Source organism: Schistocerca serialis, chromosome 7, assembly GCF_023864345.2.
Source record: "Schistocerca serialis cubense isolate TAMUIC-IGC-003099 chromosome 7, iqSchSeri2.2, whole genome shotgun sequence".
Lineage (NCBI taxonomy): Eukaryota > Metazoa > Arthropoda > Insecta > Orthoptera > Acrididae > Schistocerca > Schistocerca serialis.
Window position 1 is genome coordinate 172436609 of NC_064644.1, and position 15123 is coordinate 172451731.

The 15123-nt window shown below is 41.9% G+C and overlaps 1 protein-coding gene across 1 annotated transcript in view; it reads right to left on the reverse strand.

Moving 5' to 3' along the window:
• Positions 1–15123, reverse strand: part of LOC126412944 (cardioacceleratory peptide receptor-like) — a 403969-nt gene that overhangs the window by 167359 nt on the left and 221487 nt on the right. The window contains exon 2 of the mRNA XM_050082836.1: positions 11171–11274. Within this exon, the coding sequence (XP_049938793.1) occupies positions 11171–11274 (104 nt within the window). The remainder of the gene's footprint in view (positions 1–11170; positions 11275–15123) is intronic.

Sequence of the window (15123 nt, forward strand, 5' to 3'; positions counted from 1 at the left end):
TCATCCTACCTCCTAACCAAAACGTCAAGAAAGGGAAGGCAACCATCCTCTTCCACCTTCATCGTGAAACTAATATCTCTGACTTTGGTCATCTATGGTGGCACTAGTGTTCAGTGAGTGTGTTATCTTTCCTGCGGTAGTCCTAGAACCGAGGTTTTAAATTTCCCTGTACATCGCCTATCCGTTGCAGTTTCCCTTGAAAATGGCTGGCTGTGCTCCCGCCGAAATATTGGTGGTCGCTGTTAATATTACCTGGCTGAATTCCCGTAAGTTGTTTGAAAATTGTACACACCTGGAGAAACTCAGGTCTCACATTGACTGCATCTGTTCGCATGTCAACAGTTTGTACCAGCGGAAAATTATATTGTCTTCATTGCCTTAAAATTGTTAAATAATGCTGAAAATATTTGTTTGTGCCCTACATTGTCGGGAAGTGTGAAATATGAAACCAAGTCACATACTGCACTGCCATTTTAATGGGGTGCGTTTGCATATTCCCCCTCTTTCCCTTTCTTCTACTAAGACAGCGTATCACTGAGGTAGAGAAAGTATGCTGCAAGGCAAGAGGGCTATGACACATGAGCCAGACCCCTGCTCACATGCCGAATTCTTGGTCATCCCTGGACAAGGCAGATATTTAGGTAAGATATTCTCAGAATATCTCAGAAGCTGTTACATTCTAGAAGGTAGCGGGTCAAACACAGGACGAAGGCCGATCCAGAAAACGTTGTTGTAAGAAATTAAGATTTTTGCAGGTGGCGTAGAGATGAAATTTCAGGCGAACTGCCAGAAGTCAATAACTTTCTGTTAGGATATTTCAAGGCAGAGCCTTTGTTCATCTTTAGTTACGTCCATCAATATACACCAGCAGACGGCCAAGTTCCTTGCGCCAGAAAGTCGTGGCAACAAGTTATGTCAGGCTGCAGTTCATCCAAAATTTCAAGAAACAATAACAATTATAGCTGCGAAGCACTGAACCTAAAATCATCGTAGGTACTAAAGCCGGAGATAAGTTCGGCTAAACCATTGATGAAATACTTAACAACGTACACTAAGGACAGACTGAACTAATTAAGTTTCTGCTAGAAGTAGCTTGTCTTTTAGTGACATTGAGGTAGATAAAACAAAAACATAGTTGGTTCCTTTTGCCAACATCCGTCTCCTCCTCGGCAGATGACATACTTGATCGAAAGCTGATGGAAAATTTCGGTAACTGATACAGTTATAGCTGATGGAGACGTCAATCTACCTTCACTATGTGGGTGAAAATAAATGTTGAAAGTCGGTGGAAGACATAAGACATCATCGGAAATCGTACTGAATGCTTTCTCTGAAAATTACTTTGAGCGAGTAGTTGAGGAGCCCACAAGAGTGTAAATGGTTGCAATGACACGCCTGACTTCCAAGCTACAAATAGTACTGAGCAGATTGATGGATACACGAATTAGTGGCCACAAGGTCATTGTAGAGAAACTGAATACCTTAAAATCCAAATCCACAGAAAAATTAACGTAAAATATATTCAATTAGAAAGAAGATAAAATCTCGCTTGACGTCATCGTAAGATACTGTCTCTATCCCTTCTGTACTAACTGTGTAGGGGTCGACCCAATGTGGCTCAAATTTGGAGAAACAGTGTTGATGAAAACCGATAGTTATTCGCCATCTAAATTAACAAGAAAGCGAAAAGATCCTCCAAGATACACAAAACCGGTTACTACACTGTTGGAGAATTGCCGAAAACAGCATGCTACATTTAAAAGATCGGAAACTCTATGAGTTTTGCGACGGTTGAAAGATACTGAAACCTAGTGACGACTTAAATACGAAGCGCTTTTAATTACCTCAATAGAAAACTTAGAATCGGGCAGAAAATTGAAATACACTTTGGTCATTTACCACTTCAGCAGCATGACACAGTCATTCCCTTCACTGTACGATATCAATGATAACGATATTCTTTCACCACGCAGAAAATACTCCAGAATTAGAACCAAGAAAAAGAGTCAAGGTGAGTAATTAGGAAGTAAATAGCCCGGGTGTTACGAAGTAACTTAAGTCAATAAATAGATCTTTCGGTGACTGTATACCAAGTAGGTTCGTTTCAGACTATGCTGATAAGCATCTACGGTTTCAGTGACAATGTGTTACCACTTGCTGCAAAATTATGAAGTACGTTGATGAGAATGATCTGTTGCCACGTAACTAGCAAGGGTTTAGGATACATCATTCTCGTGAAACACAATTGGCCATTAATCTGACGAACGAACGAATGCTATAGTCAGCAGATCTGTCCGCAGCTCGTGGTCTAGTGGCGAGCGTTGCTGACTCTGGATCACGGGGTCCCGGGTTCGATTTCCGACCGGGTTTGGGATATTCTCCGCCTGGGGATTGGGTGTTTGTGTTGTTCTCATCACTTCATCATCATCATTATTCATGACAGTGGCTAGACTGGATTGGGTAAAAAAATTGGGACTTCGCACGAGCGCTGATGACCGCGCAGTTGGGCGCCCCACAAACCAATCATCATCATCATCATCATCATCATCAACGTCAGCAGATCTCAAAGTTAAATCCATATTTCCAGATTTCCCGAATTCTTTCGACAACATGCTCGACTTACTGTTTCCAATGAAACTGTGTGTCTTCGGAATATCGGCTCAGGTATGCAACCGGATTCGTGTTTTTTTGTCACAAAGGACACAATTCGTAGTAACTGACGGTAGTCATCTAGTGAGACCGAAGTTATATCTGGGCTTCCCAAGGAAGTGGTGGTGGTGGTGGTTAGTGTTTGACGTCCCGTCGACAACGAGGCCATTAGAGACGGAGCGCAAGCTCGGGTTAGGGAAGGATTGGGAAGGAAATCGGCCGTGCCCTTTCAAAGGAACTATCCCGGCATTTGCCTGAAACGATCCTTAATCTATACAAACGATTTAGAAGACAATCTTAGTATTCCGCATAAATTGTCGCCGCTGCTGCAGTCATTTACCTTCAATTAAAGTCATCAGAAGATCTAAAGAGCAAAAGAGCCGCAAATTGATTGAGACAAGATATCTGCATCGATCGATAAGTGACAACTGACCCCGAAGAAACAAAAAGATAATGATGTGGGGTCCATCACATTACGACAAAAAATTCCATTAAGCTTCGGTTACATGATAATTCAAAAATTTAAAGGTTGTCCAACTAAAGACCTAGGTATCACACTTACGACCGACTTAAATCTGAACCATGACATTCAAAATGTTATGCGAAAGGTGAACAGTGTAATTTAGTCGCAGAAAGTTAAAATATGGAACAAATCTACTGAAAGGACTGCCTTTAATACGCTCGTTCTTCGTTTTATGGAATATTGCTGCGCAGTATGCAAAGAAAGGCAGATGGTTTTATGTTATTGCGAAATAGGGGAGCGGATATCACTGGGTATGATAAGCGTGCTGTGGATGAGGGCGGGGGTTAGGCAGTCTTTAAAATAAAGATGTTTTCTGTTGCGGCGAGATCTTTTCTCGAAGCTAGTGAATGACACTGAGTATATAGATGTGGACAAGCCACCTTGTTTTACTGTTTGTTTTATGTTGGCAGGAATGGTACCACTCTTGTCTGTGGGTATGCATACAGTGCCACTCACAAGCTTCATAAAGGCTACAGGACACCATAAATACAAAACTTTTACAATGACCAACTTTGTATACCGAATGGCAAAAATATTTTGTTGGCGCCCACCTACGGGGGATTAATAGCATGGAAGTGGCTCTATGAACACTCTGCCAAACAATCAAGTGTGAAATGTAGAGTGGTCACGTTGGTGTGGAGTCAATGACAGTCCCTGGAGTCAATGGTAGACTGAGTATCTCACGCTGCTAAAGGCATCACCACGAGATTGGAGGCATTCTAGCACGACAGGCTCGAGCACGACGGGTTGGAGAAATATTTGTATTACAAGAGGACATCAAAAGTAGCCACCGGCTGTGCAGGAGAGATGTAGCGGGACATACCGCAAGATCAGATGCGTCGTGCTCCGGTAAGCCGAGAGAATGGCGGTTGGTCAAACGATAATCGTTAGCTCGATGGTAAGGAGTGTAGAAAAAACAGACAACATTATTGAGAAATAGTTGATCGATAGTGCACATCCAAAAACGGGTTGGCATGTAAGAATACCGAAATCCGCCGTGGTTCTGTTCAAATAAAGCTTTTCAAACCATACTTGTGGCTGGATGCTGTTACAATTACAAACGTTACAGAATTATACTCGCGGTTCTAGAAATGTTAATTTAGACAAGATAGCATTAGTAACATTGGGTACAATAATCTATATAATGCAGGGTTTGGAGTGAAACAGAGTTAACTGCAGATTTTGAAGAGCACAACTAGTAACGAATTTCTCAGAAGTGCTGCTCAACCATTCAGGTGCTGGTACTTGTATAAAACGTACCAGCGCAGAGATTCCTGGGGGGAAACTGGACCTGAGCTACCCACTAACCATTTCCTCGCGGCTTCGTTCTGGAGCACTTGAGCAGGGACGGTCGTCTGTGTGCCAGTACAATGCCTTTTGTTGTGAAGCGGCAGTTCGATTACCAGCCAGAGATCGGAGAGCCAGCCTGGAAATCCCAGTCACATTCTGTGTGCAAAGCGGCTGCAAGCCAAAAGCGCCCTTCGGGCGTTCTAAATACTACAGGACTTTGGCGCAACATAATTAACAACACTGTGGTCAGATGTTCGCGATTTCACAGGAATTTCTGGAGAAGAGCAATTCTGAAATTTATTCCTCACATTGAAGAGAGGAGCGAGATACTGTCTTACATATCTTATGACTAATATCAGAATAGACTCAGAGAAAAAATTATGATGTTAGACACGAACATATTTGTTAAGGAATACGAGCTGCGTCAAAGAAACAACGATAAATTTTGCTTTTTTTGGAAAAAAATTAATTATTCGTACCTAACAAAGCTGCCCGCTTGAAAAGCAGTTCCATTAGATAACTCTTATGCCAGCCTTTTTTCCAATCTCCGAGATACTTCTGGAACTCTCGATTTGGATTAGCTTACACCTCTCTCCGCGAAACGTTTCTAATTTCATCTACACCTGACGCCCTGTTTTGGTAACAGGGAAACGTCACATGAGGCCATGTGTCTCGAATATGGAAGCTGGGGTACAATGCAGTATTGAATTTGGACACAAATTAGCGAACAAGCAACAAAGTGTGAGTGATGGATTGACCGTAGAGTAAAACATGTCAGTTGTTTCACAGCAAATCCGGACTTTATTTTTCGAAATGCTTCACGCTTACGATGTTGTAAATAATAATTATTAATCGTTAGACCTTATAACAATAACACTTGGCGCATTATGCCGTTAAAATAAAATAACAAAAAGAGGATAACGTTAACTTTCGACAGCACTAAGTCAGGTTTCTTTTTATCTCTGTGGTGCTTAATGCTTCCGATGGAAGTACCGGGTCTTAATTCCGCCGTCAAGTTCGTAAATTTATATTTCGTCTCCTGTTGTGACACGTTACAGTAGTTCTCTATTGTTTTTTTACTTCATCTAGTGAATACCGAGTTACTTCCAACGGCTCTGTTTTTTTTCTAAGTTCACCAGTTTCGGAAAAAAAACTTCGCTGCCACACATTTCATATAGAATACATAGGAAAAGTTTTATGGCATGAGGCGATTGATGTGTCAGAATTTTCAGCGACTTCTCTGATTGTGATTCACCGATAGTTTATAATCACTTCTTTCACTTTTTCCACAATTCCATCTGTTGATGATGTGCTGCAGCCTCTAGGTCATTTGTATTCTTAAACTTCTTCCCGGCCTTCTTCAAAACGCTTATATCAAACGTAAACCATAGTTTTACTCACAGAAAGTCACCAAAAGAGATATGTAATATTTTTGCTCCACTTTATTGTGAAATATTTAATACAAATTCCTTGAGCCATTTTTGTACAAAATATGCCGGGCGGAGTGGGCGTGCGGTTCTAGGCGCTACAGTCTGGAGCCGAGCGACCGCTACGGTCGTAGGTTCGAATCCTGCCTCAGGCATGGATGTGTGTGATGTCCTTAGGTTAGTTAGGTTTAATTAGTTCTAAGTTCTAGGCGACTGATGACCTCTGAAGTTAAGTAGCATAGTGCTCAGAGCCATTTGAACCATTTTTTTGTGCAAAATAAAGTAATCGCTGATTCTACCAAAACATTTGTAACATTCTAACAGATGACAACAGATATCCAGTACAAATTATTTTTTGAACATCTTTGCACGACACGACAACAAGAAAAACCAAAAGAATCGTACTAATAACACAAGGGAAACTATGAAATTCCTGTCACTGTTTGAACACAACCAGGGTACTATTTTCAAAGCGTTATTTATGAGTTATGTTCACACACTGAGCACCGTAACTAAATGATAAGTATTGATGCGCTTCTATGCACTCAGTATACTTTACCAGTCGTATTGGACATGCAAAAACACGGTTCCAGCTCGGATTGCGAATTACTGAAACTTACTAGCAGCTTATTAGCGTGGCGGAGAATAACGGAAAATTGACTCACTGTATTTGAGAGCTTCTGTTCGAAGATAGAGTTCCTCAGAACATTTGTCACTGAACTTCGTTGACCTTTTCGAGTAACAACGAGTCTTATTCCTGAGAATGTTGGAGGAGGAAGAGTTATGTAATAACTCCAGATTTAAAGGATGCCCACACCTACAAACAGTACACCTTCTGTCACAAGAGCTGTGGCATATTTTACAGAACTGGACCGTGATACTGTGTTATAATTTCAGATGCGCCGCCTCCATAAACTACAAGTACTAGGAACACACGATTTCTTACATCGTATGGCCGGCCGAAGTGGCCGTGCGGTTAAAGGCGCTGCAGTCCGGAACCACGAGACCGCTACGGTCGCAGTTTCGAATCCTGCCTCGGTCATGGATGTTTGTGATGTCCTTAGGTTAGTTAGGTTTAACTAGTTCTAAGTTCTAGGGGACTAATGACCTCAGCAGTTGAGTCCCATAGTGCTCAGAGCCATTTTAACCATATTTTTTTACATCGTATGGAATTTGTGAAATTTTTCCTCATCAATATGCTGTTGACTATAATTACAAATCAGGTGTTATTATTCACCGGTATGGAGTACGTTACACTTGATGCTTGTTACATCAATCGTAATGCCCTAGTCTGTAGCGATGATAGGTGGCATATGATTACATCTTGCTCTCAACCACAAAAAATTTCCGCTCTGTATGAAAATCACTGACTGTGCTGTGTGCAGTCTGTGGCTGGTTTGCATTGTTGGAATATTTGCTATTGTAGTGTTGGGCAGTTGGAAGTGAACAACGCATAGCGTTGCGTAGTTGGAGGTGAGCTGCCGGCAGTGCTGGATGTGGGGAGAGAGATGGCAGAATTTTGAGAGCAGATGATGTGGACGTGTGTCCATCAGAAAGAGTAAATTTGTAATATGGGATATCATGAACTGGCAGTATGGGTGCACGCTGTATTGCAGTAGTTCGAGTAACGAAGATTTTTGGGGGGTAAGTGATTCATGAAAGGTGTAGGCTATTGTTAGTCAGGGCCATTCTTTTGAAGGGATTATTGAAAGTCTGATTGCGTTGCGCTAAAAAAATATTGTGTGTCAGTTTAGTGATGATCAGAACAAGTAAAGAGAGAAATGTCTGAGTACGTTGAGTTTTGCTCAGCTTTTTGAAAATCAAATAACGTAGAGGTTTTCCAGTACTGTCACTTATAAAATTTTTCTAAGGGGATGTTTCATACGGCGACCCTGAGTTTTTCACCTCCGTCTACTGTTGTTAAGGATTCGATCACAGAAAAATACTTGTGATAAGCTAAAGTATAAAGACGATTGCTGCTAGTTTCAATCACAGTAATTTAACTTGCGTTCTTAGATTCCTGTCTGAGCATACACTCGGAAATCGCTACGGTTTGAGAAAGAAAATGGTGAATTATACGTGACAAGAAAAAGTATAAATGTCACTGTCAGTTGTTTCAAGCACAGTAATTTCATCTTTCATTTATTAAACATATGGAAGTCACGAAATTTAGGATACTAGTGAGAAAGCGCGGTCTTACGTGTAAATAACGACGAATATATCAGAAAAATGTTTACCTTTGACGGTTAACGAATTCTCAGAACATGTTACAAACACGAAGAGGAGAAAAAGTACTTTGGTACGTAGCTGTATACGAATCTACAACCTTTCACGCACCAGTTCGTTTCCTTACCCACTGTGCTACTACAATTCGCTTGCTTGTAGTGCTTTTTCCATATAATTCCATTCAAGATAGACGTAGGATGACTTCGTTGCCTAATGACGTTGAAAGTTTCAAACGCGTTTCCATAATTAATAAGTAAACAGTATGCAGAAAAATGTACTCGAAGTCACTAGTAATTTTCGCCAACACTAATGCGATACACGTAAGCAGAGGTGACCTGTAGAAATTTAATAATTTTTGAAAGTCTTCATTATGTAAAAATAAAAGGTATTTTGTGAGAATATTGACGGAAACCGTTTTTTACGTTATAATCATTCACAGTAACAACAGTACAAACAATATTTGTAGCAAAGGAAAATAGCCTATTATGAACTCGCTTTCCACCTGGACACATCCTGGTGTCTCATCAGTAATGAAATCACTAAATCCGAAGATAAAGCCTCTCAATATGTTTAAAATAACAAAGTCTACGTGCAAATAAATCACATCGAAGCGAACGAGAGGGCCATACCGAAATGTAAAAGCTCTCGGTACAGTTGTCAGAAACACGGCAAGAGGATCGATCGGTAACAGGTCTCAGATGCTTACTGAATAGGAACTTCGGAAAAGGAACCGAAAATGACGTCATTACCGAGGCTGATATACTGCATCAATCGGCATGAACAATACAGAATAGGGCCACTGTTCAGATATTTCAGATATCTCGCTTTGTCTAGGATCGACTTTGTGACCATGTATATGGATTGTCGCGTCTCGCCTGGTCACCACGGTCACCGGAACTCAGTGTTATTGAACGTTCGTGTTCTGCTTTGGAGAGAAGGGTGCTTGATGGTATCAAGCTTCATCATCGTTATCTGAAGATGCCACTATTTTGCAGAAAGAATAGTATGAGATCCCTTGAAAACCGTACAGGATGCACATTTATCCACTCCGAGACGATTGTAAGCTGTTTTGAATGCCAATTGTTTTCACACATCGGATTAGCCATGGTTACTCCTAGATTACTAAACCCTCGTAAAATTTACGACTGCAGTAGGGAGTAGAACAGGACGTTTTTGTACTTACACTACTGGCCATTAAAATTGCTACACCACGAAGATGACGTGAAACAGACGCGAAATTTAACCGACAGGAAGAAGATGCTGTGATATGCAAATGATTAGTTTTTCAGAGCATTCACACAGGTTGGCGCCGGTAGCGACACCTACAACGTGCTGACACGAGGAAAGTTTACAACCGATTTCTCGTACACAAACAGCAGTTGACCGGCAATGCCAGGTGAAACGTTGTTGTGATGCCTCGTGTAAGGAGGAGAAATGCGTACCATCACGGTTCCGACTTTGATAAAGGTCGGATTGTAGCCTATCGCGATTGCGGTTTATCGTATCGCGACATTGCTGCTCGCCTTGGTCGAGATCCAATGACTGTTAGCAGAATATGAAATCGGTGTGTTCAGGAGGGTAATTCGGAACGCTGTGCTGGATCCCAACGGCCTCGTATCACTAGCAGTCGAGATGACAGGCATCTTACCCGCATGGCTGTAACGGATCGTGCAGCCACGACTCGATCCATGAGTCAGTCGATGGGGACGTTTGCAAGACAACAACCATCTGCACGAGCAGTTCGACGACGTCTGCAGCGGCATGGGCTATTAGCTCGGAGACCATGGCTGCGGTTACCCTTGACGCTGCATCACGGACAGGATCGCCTGCGATGGTGTACTCAACGACGAACCTGAGTGCACGAATGGCAAAACGACTTTTTTTCGGATGAATCTAGGTTCTGTTTACAGCATCATGATGGTCGAATCCGTGTTTGGCGACATCGCGGTGAACGCACATTGGAAGCGTGTATTCGCCATCGCCATACTGGCGTGTCAGCCGGCTTGATGGTATGGGGTGCCATTGGTTACACGTCTCGGTCACCTCTTGTTCGCATTGACGGCAGTTTGAACAGTGGGTGTTACATTTCAGATGTGTTACGACCCGTGGCTCTACCCTTCATTCGATTCCTGCGAAACTGTACATTTCAGCAGGATAATGCACGACCGCATGTTTCAGGTCCTGTACGGGCCTTTCTGTATACAGAAAATGTTCTACTGCTGCAATGGTCAGCGCATTCTCCAGATTTCTCAACAAAAGAAAACGTCTGGTCAATGGTGGCCGAGCAACTGCCTCGTCACAATACGCCGGTCATTACTCTTGATGAACTGTGGTATCGTGTTGAAGCTGCATGGGCAGCTGTACCTGTACACGCCATCCAAGCTCTGTTTGACTCAATGCCCAGGCGTATCAAGACCGTTATTACGGCCAGAGGTGGTTGTTCTGGGTACTGATTTCTCAGGATCTATGCACCCAAATTAAGTGAAAATATGATCACATGTCAGTTCTAGTAAAATAATATATTTGTCCAATGAATACCCGTTTATCATCTGCGTTTCTTCTTGGTGTAGCAATTTTAATGGCCAGTAGTGTGATTTGGTACTTAACATACCATTCAAATGGTTCAAATGGCTCTAAGCACTATGGGCCTTAACATCTGAGGTCATCAGTCCCCTAGACTCAGAACTACTTAATCCTAACTAACCTAAGAACATCACACACATCCATGCCACTGGCAGGATTCGAACCTGTGACCGTAGCAGCAGCGCGGTTCCGGACTGAAGCTCCTGGAACTGCTCGGCCACAGCGGACGGTAACATACCATTGGAGATCTAATAATTGTAAATAAGTATTGGTTAACCTATAAATCATGACTCCCTTTGAATAAATTTGGAGTAGTGCAATTTACGATGGCATAGTAGTAATGTAACATTTTTCCTTCTTCAGTGATCTACAAGAATCTCAAGCTGCCAAAGAAGAAGCTCATTAGAGCGTAAGTTCATCGCTATACCTGTATGAGAATGACATGCATGCTTTTATCGCGGTGGGTCCTTACCTGCAGGAAACGTACGATCTTGCAGGCCACGTTGCCCGCGTACCATACAATGGTGATCCTTGTCACGATGTCCGTCAACACATTGATGAGGCCGACCGTCAGGTCTGGAAAAAAAAAGGCACGCACTGTTTAGTCAACGTGGAATTAAGTTAAAAAACAAATGTTTTGTCATATGGTCACCTCTTTAGTAATGCTGCATTTGCTAAATGTGTATCTTTCAAAAATCTCTAAACTCCTTCTAACCGTACCGAAAGATCACTGCCCTCCCGGCCGTTGCCAGATTCAATGAGTGGAGCTACTACTTCTCAGTCAAATAGCTCCTCATTTAGCCTCACGAGAGCTGTCTGCATCCCACCATTGTATGTGCAGCAGCTTCGGGTTATAGGGCTACACCTTTATTCCTCTAATTTGTTCATAGATTCATAATATATAAACGGAGCACACCTGGACATTGTAGCTCAAACAACGGCTGATTGCTAGACTAGCAACCACGCAAGATATCTGCACCTGTTATATGGGAATAACCACACTGGTGCCCAAGAATAATCAATTTGGGGCCGAAGCAGAATCTGCCGACAACAGTGGATTCTTACTGTTAATACAAATTGTCTCAGTTCCAGATCAGAGCTGATTTGACGCAAACTTTTTTGAGGGAATGTACAAATTGTCTAGTGGTAGGGTCTTTCACTTCTACTCTGGCCGTATCGGGTCACGAGTTCGAAACCCGCCACTGTTCAAAGTTTGAATAAACATCATCAACAATGGCAGCCGAGAACTTCCGACACACTAAGTCACCCTCGTTCTGCCAACGGCCTTGTCAGAGAGTACAGAAGCGAGCAAAGTTTCACGGGACTTTGTTGCCCTGGAGATGGAAAACTGCCCCTAAGAGGTGGAAGAATCAGCAATGACGACCGACGTGTGGCTGAAAAATATTGATATTATGTTCTTTCCACTACAAAAGGATGTCATATTAGAGGACTGCTAATGGGGTGGTGACAATGAGAAAAAGATGAAATGATCAGCGACAGCATAACATTCTACGAGTTCGACATGGAATGTCAGAGATTTGAACGTAGTAGGAAAGCTAAAAATATGAAAACGGAAGTGCAAGGGCTCAATCTAGATGAATTGTGGGGTCAGTGAAGTGAAAAGGAAATAATATAAGGATTTTTACTCCGGCAATTACAGGGTAATATCAACAGCATCAGAAAGTAAAATTAGAGAGATTAGAGCGCGCACGGAGGCTTTCAGACAGTCGTTGTTCCCGCGAACCATACGCGACTGGAACAGGAAAGGGAGGTAATGACATGGCACGTAAAGTGCCCTCCGCCACACACCGTTGGGTGGCTTGCGGAGTATAAATGTAGATGTAGAAGTAGTAGAACGGGTGTAGGATTATTTATGAAGAGAGAGAGTGCGCTACTGCGAATGGTTCAGTGATGGGTTTGATCTCATCACATTTGACAGCAAACCAACACCGACAACGATAGTTCTGGTACACAAGCTACATCACAAACAGAAGGTGAAGAGATAGAGGAAGTATACGAGGATAATGAACGGTAATCCTGTTTGTAAAGGAAGATGAGTCTGTTCATAGCCATGAGGTTTTGGAAGGCAGTTGTAGCGGAAGGAATAGAAGTGGCCTTGGTATTAGGAGAAAGACTAATTGAATTGTGAATTAAATTTCAGAGGGTAACAGCGAATGCGAATATTCTGTTCTAGAATCACAAGAGGAGATACACTTGGGAAAGGCCTGGAGGCACGGGAAGGTCCAGCTGGAGGAATATTCCAGCTGGAATTCATCATTGTCAGACAGAGATTGGGAAATCAGGTACTGGATTGTAAAGCGTACCCAGGTGCGGATACAGAGTCACATATCGATTTAGAAATGATGAATGATCGACTGAAGTTTAAGAGAATCACCCGAAAAAATCAACTTGGAAGGAAGTGGGATTCTGAAGTAAGAGAATCAATGTGAAAGGAAGTACGATTCTGAAGTACTGAGGAATTATGAGATGTGTTTGAAGTTCACTGAGGATGTTGGTACTGCTATAAGGAACACCAGAGTAGGCAGGTCATGTCTAAAAACTACAATCATAGATGTTGGACAGACAAAGTGCAAGGAAGGTAAATGCGAAGAAACAATGGGTAGTGGATGAAATACTTCAGTTGAGCTATGGAAGAAGGAGATACAAAACATGTTCAGGGAAAGACATGAATACATCAACATAAATCGCTTGGAAATGAAATAAACAGAAAATGCAGGGCAGCCGAGGAGAAATGGCTGTGAGAAAGATATGAAGAATTCCCAAAAGGAATGATTGTCGGAATGCCTGACTCAATGTACAGAAAAATCAAAGAACCTTCGGTGAAACTGAAGGCAAGGGTGGTAACATTAAGATACTAATGGGAATTCCACTGTTAGGTTCTGTGGTGACTTACCATCAGACTTTCGTAAAAATATCATCGAACACTATTCCAAAGATATAAAAGTCAGATAAGTGCAAAATTGTCGCACAATCAGCTGAACAGCTTGCTCATTTAAGCTGATGACAAGACTAATATGCACACGAATGGAAAAGAAAACTGAGAAAGAGTTGGGTGACAATCAGTTCAGCTTTAGGAAAGGTAAAGGTCAAGAGATGCTGTTCTCACGTTCCTCTTGATAATGGAGACAAGGTTGAAGAAGAAACAAGACGAAGGCATAGCATTCGTCAACCCAGAAGAGTTCAGCATTGTAAAACGATGTATGATGTTCGAAATTCTGAGAAAAATGGGAGTAAGCTAAAGGGAAACACGGGTTATATACAATATTTATACCAAGAGAAAAAAAGGAGACTGGTAGACAAAGAACGAAGTGCAGGTAACAAAATGAGATGATGGTAGGGTTCGAATGTGGCGCAGACCCCACGAAGCCATGGACCCAAGCACTGTGCAAGCCGGTGACGTGGGCCGTATTTACATGGACTGGTGTGGGTCCTCTGTTCAAAGTGATCTGATCATTCACTGGAAAATGACTGTGCTTGTTTACTTGGAGACAATTTGCAGGCATTCATAGACTTCATGTTGCCAAACTACGGAGTTATGTCACCCGGTCATAACAGTTCGCGGTTTGTTGAAGAACATTTTGGAGAGTTCGAGCGAATGATCTGACCACCCAGATCGCCCAGCATAAATCCTATCGAACGTCTATAGATCATATTCGAGAGCTCTGTCCGTGCACAAAACCCTGCACCTCACCTTTATGGGCGGCGATAAAGGCAGCATGCCTCAATATTTCTACAGGGGACTTCTAACGATTTGTTGAGTCCGTGCCTTGTCGAGTTGCTGAACCACGCTGGGCTAAAGGAAGTCCGACACGATATTAAAAAGTATCCCACGATTTTTGTCACCTCGGTGTAAAATGCATCAAAGATGAACAGCGATATTCAGTAAAACATCTAAACTCGTATGTTTTTAACTTACATAGGAGTTTAAGCAACACTAATATGTTTCTGAGAAGCCATAGTAGTGATTTTTCGCAACCAGTTCTTTGTAAATGCCAAGGCATAGTATTTAAAGTCATTAGTAGTGTTAAACGACTTCTTACTAATATCTTCATTAGCTGATCACAAGCACTACATTGGCGAAATTACTGTATAAATTTGTCAAAATCATCTCGAGGACAGTCATCTCGACTGAAATGGTATCATTTAGTCAGATGAAGTGTTCGTCAGATTTCCTTTTCACTTTAAAATTATCTTTTTCTCAGCTTCTCAGTAAATCAGATACCAAAAAATAATAAAATTATTAGTACAAAAAGGAGATTGAGTGAACTAGATCTGTACCGCGTTAGAGAAAATGTACTTTTAAAAATCCAACAAAAGCTTGTAAAACATCTGAGTTGCATGTGTTGTATTCACTACCCTCCACGAATTAAGCATCTTCTTTATCAACTACGACAGTCTTAAGCC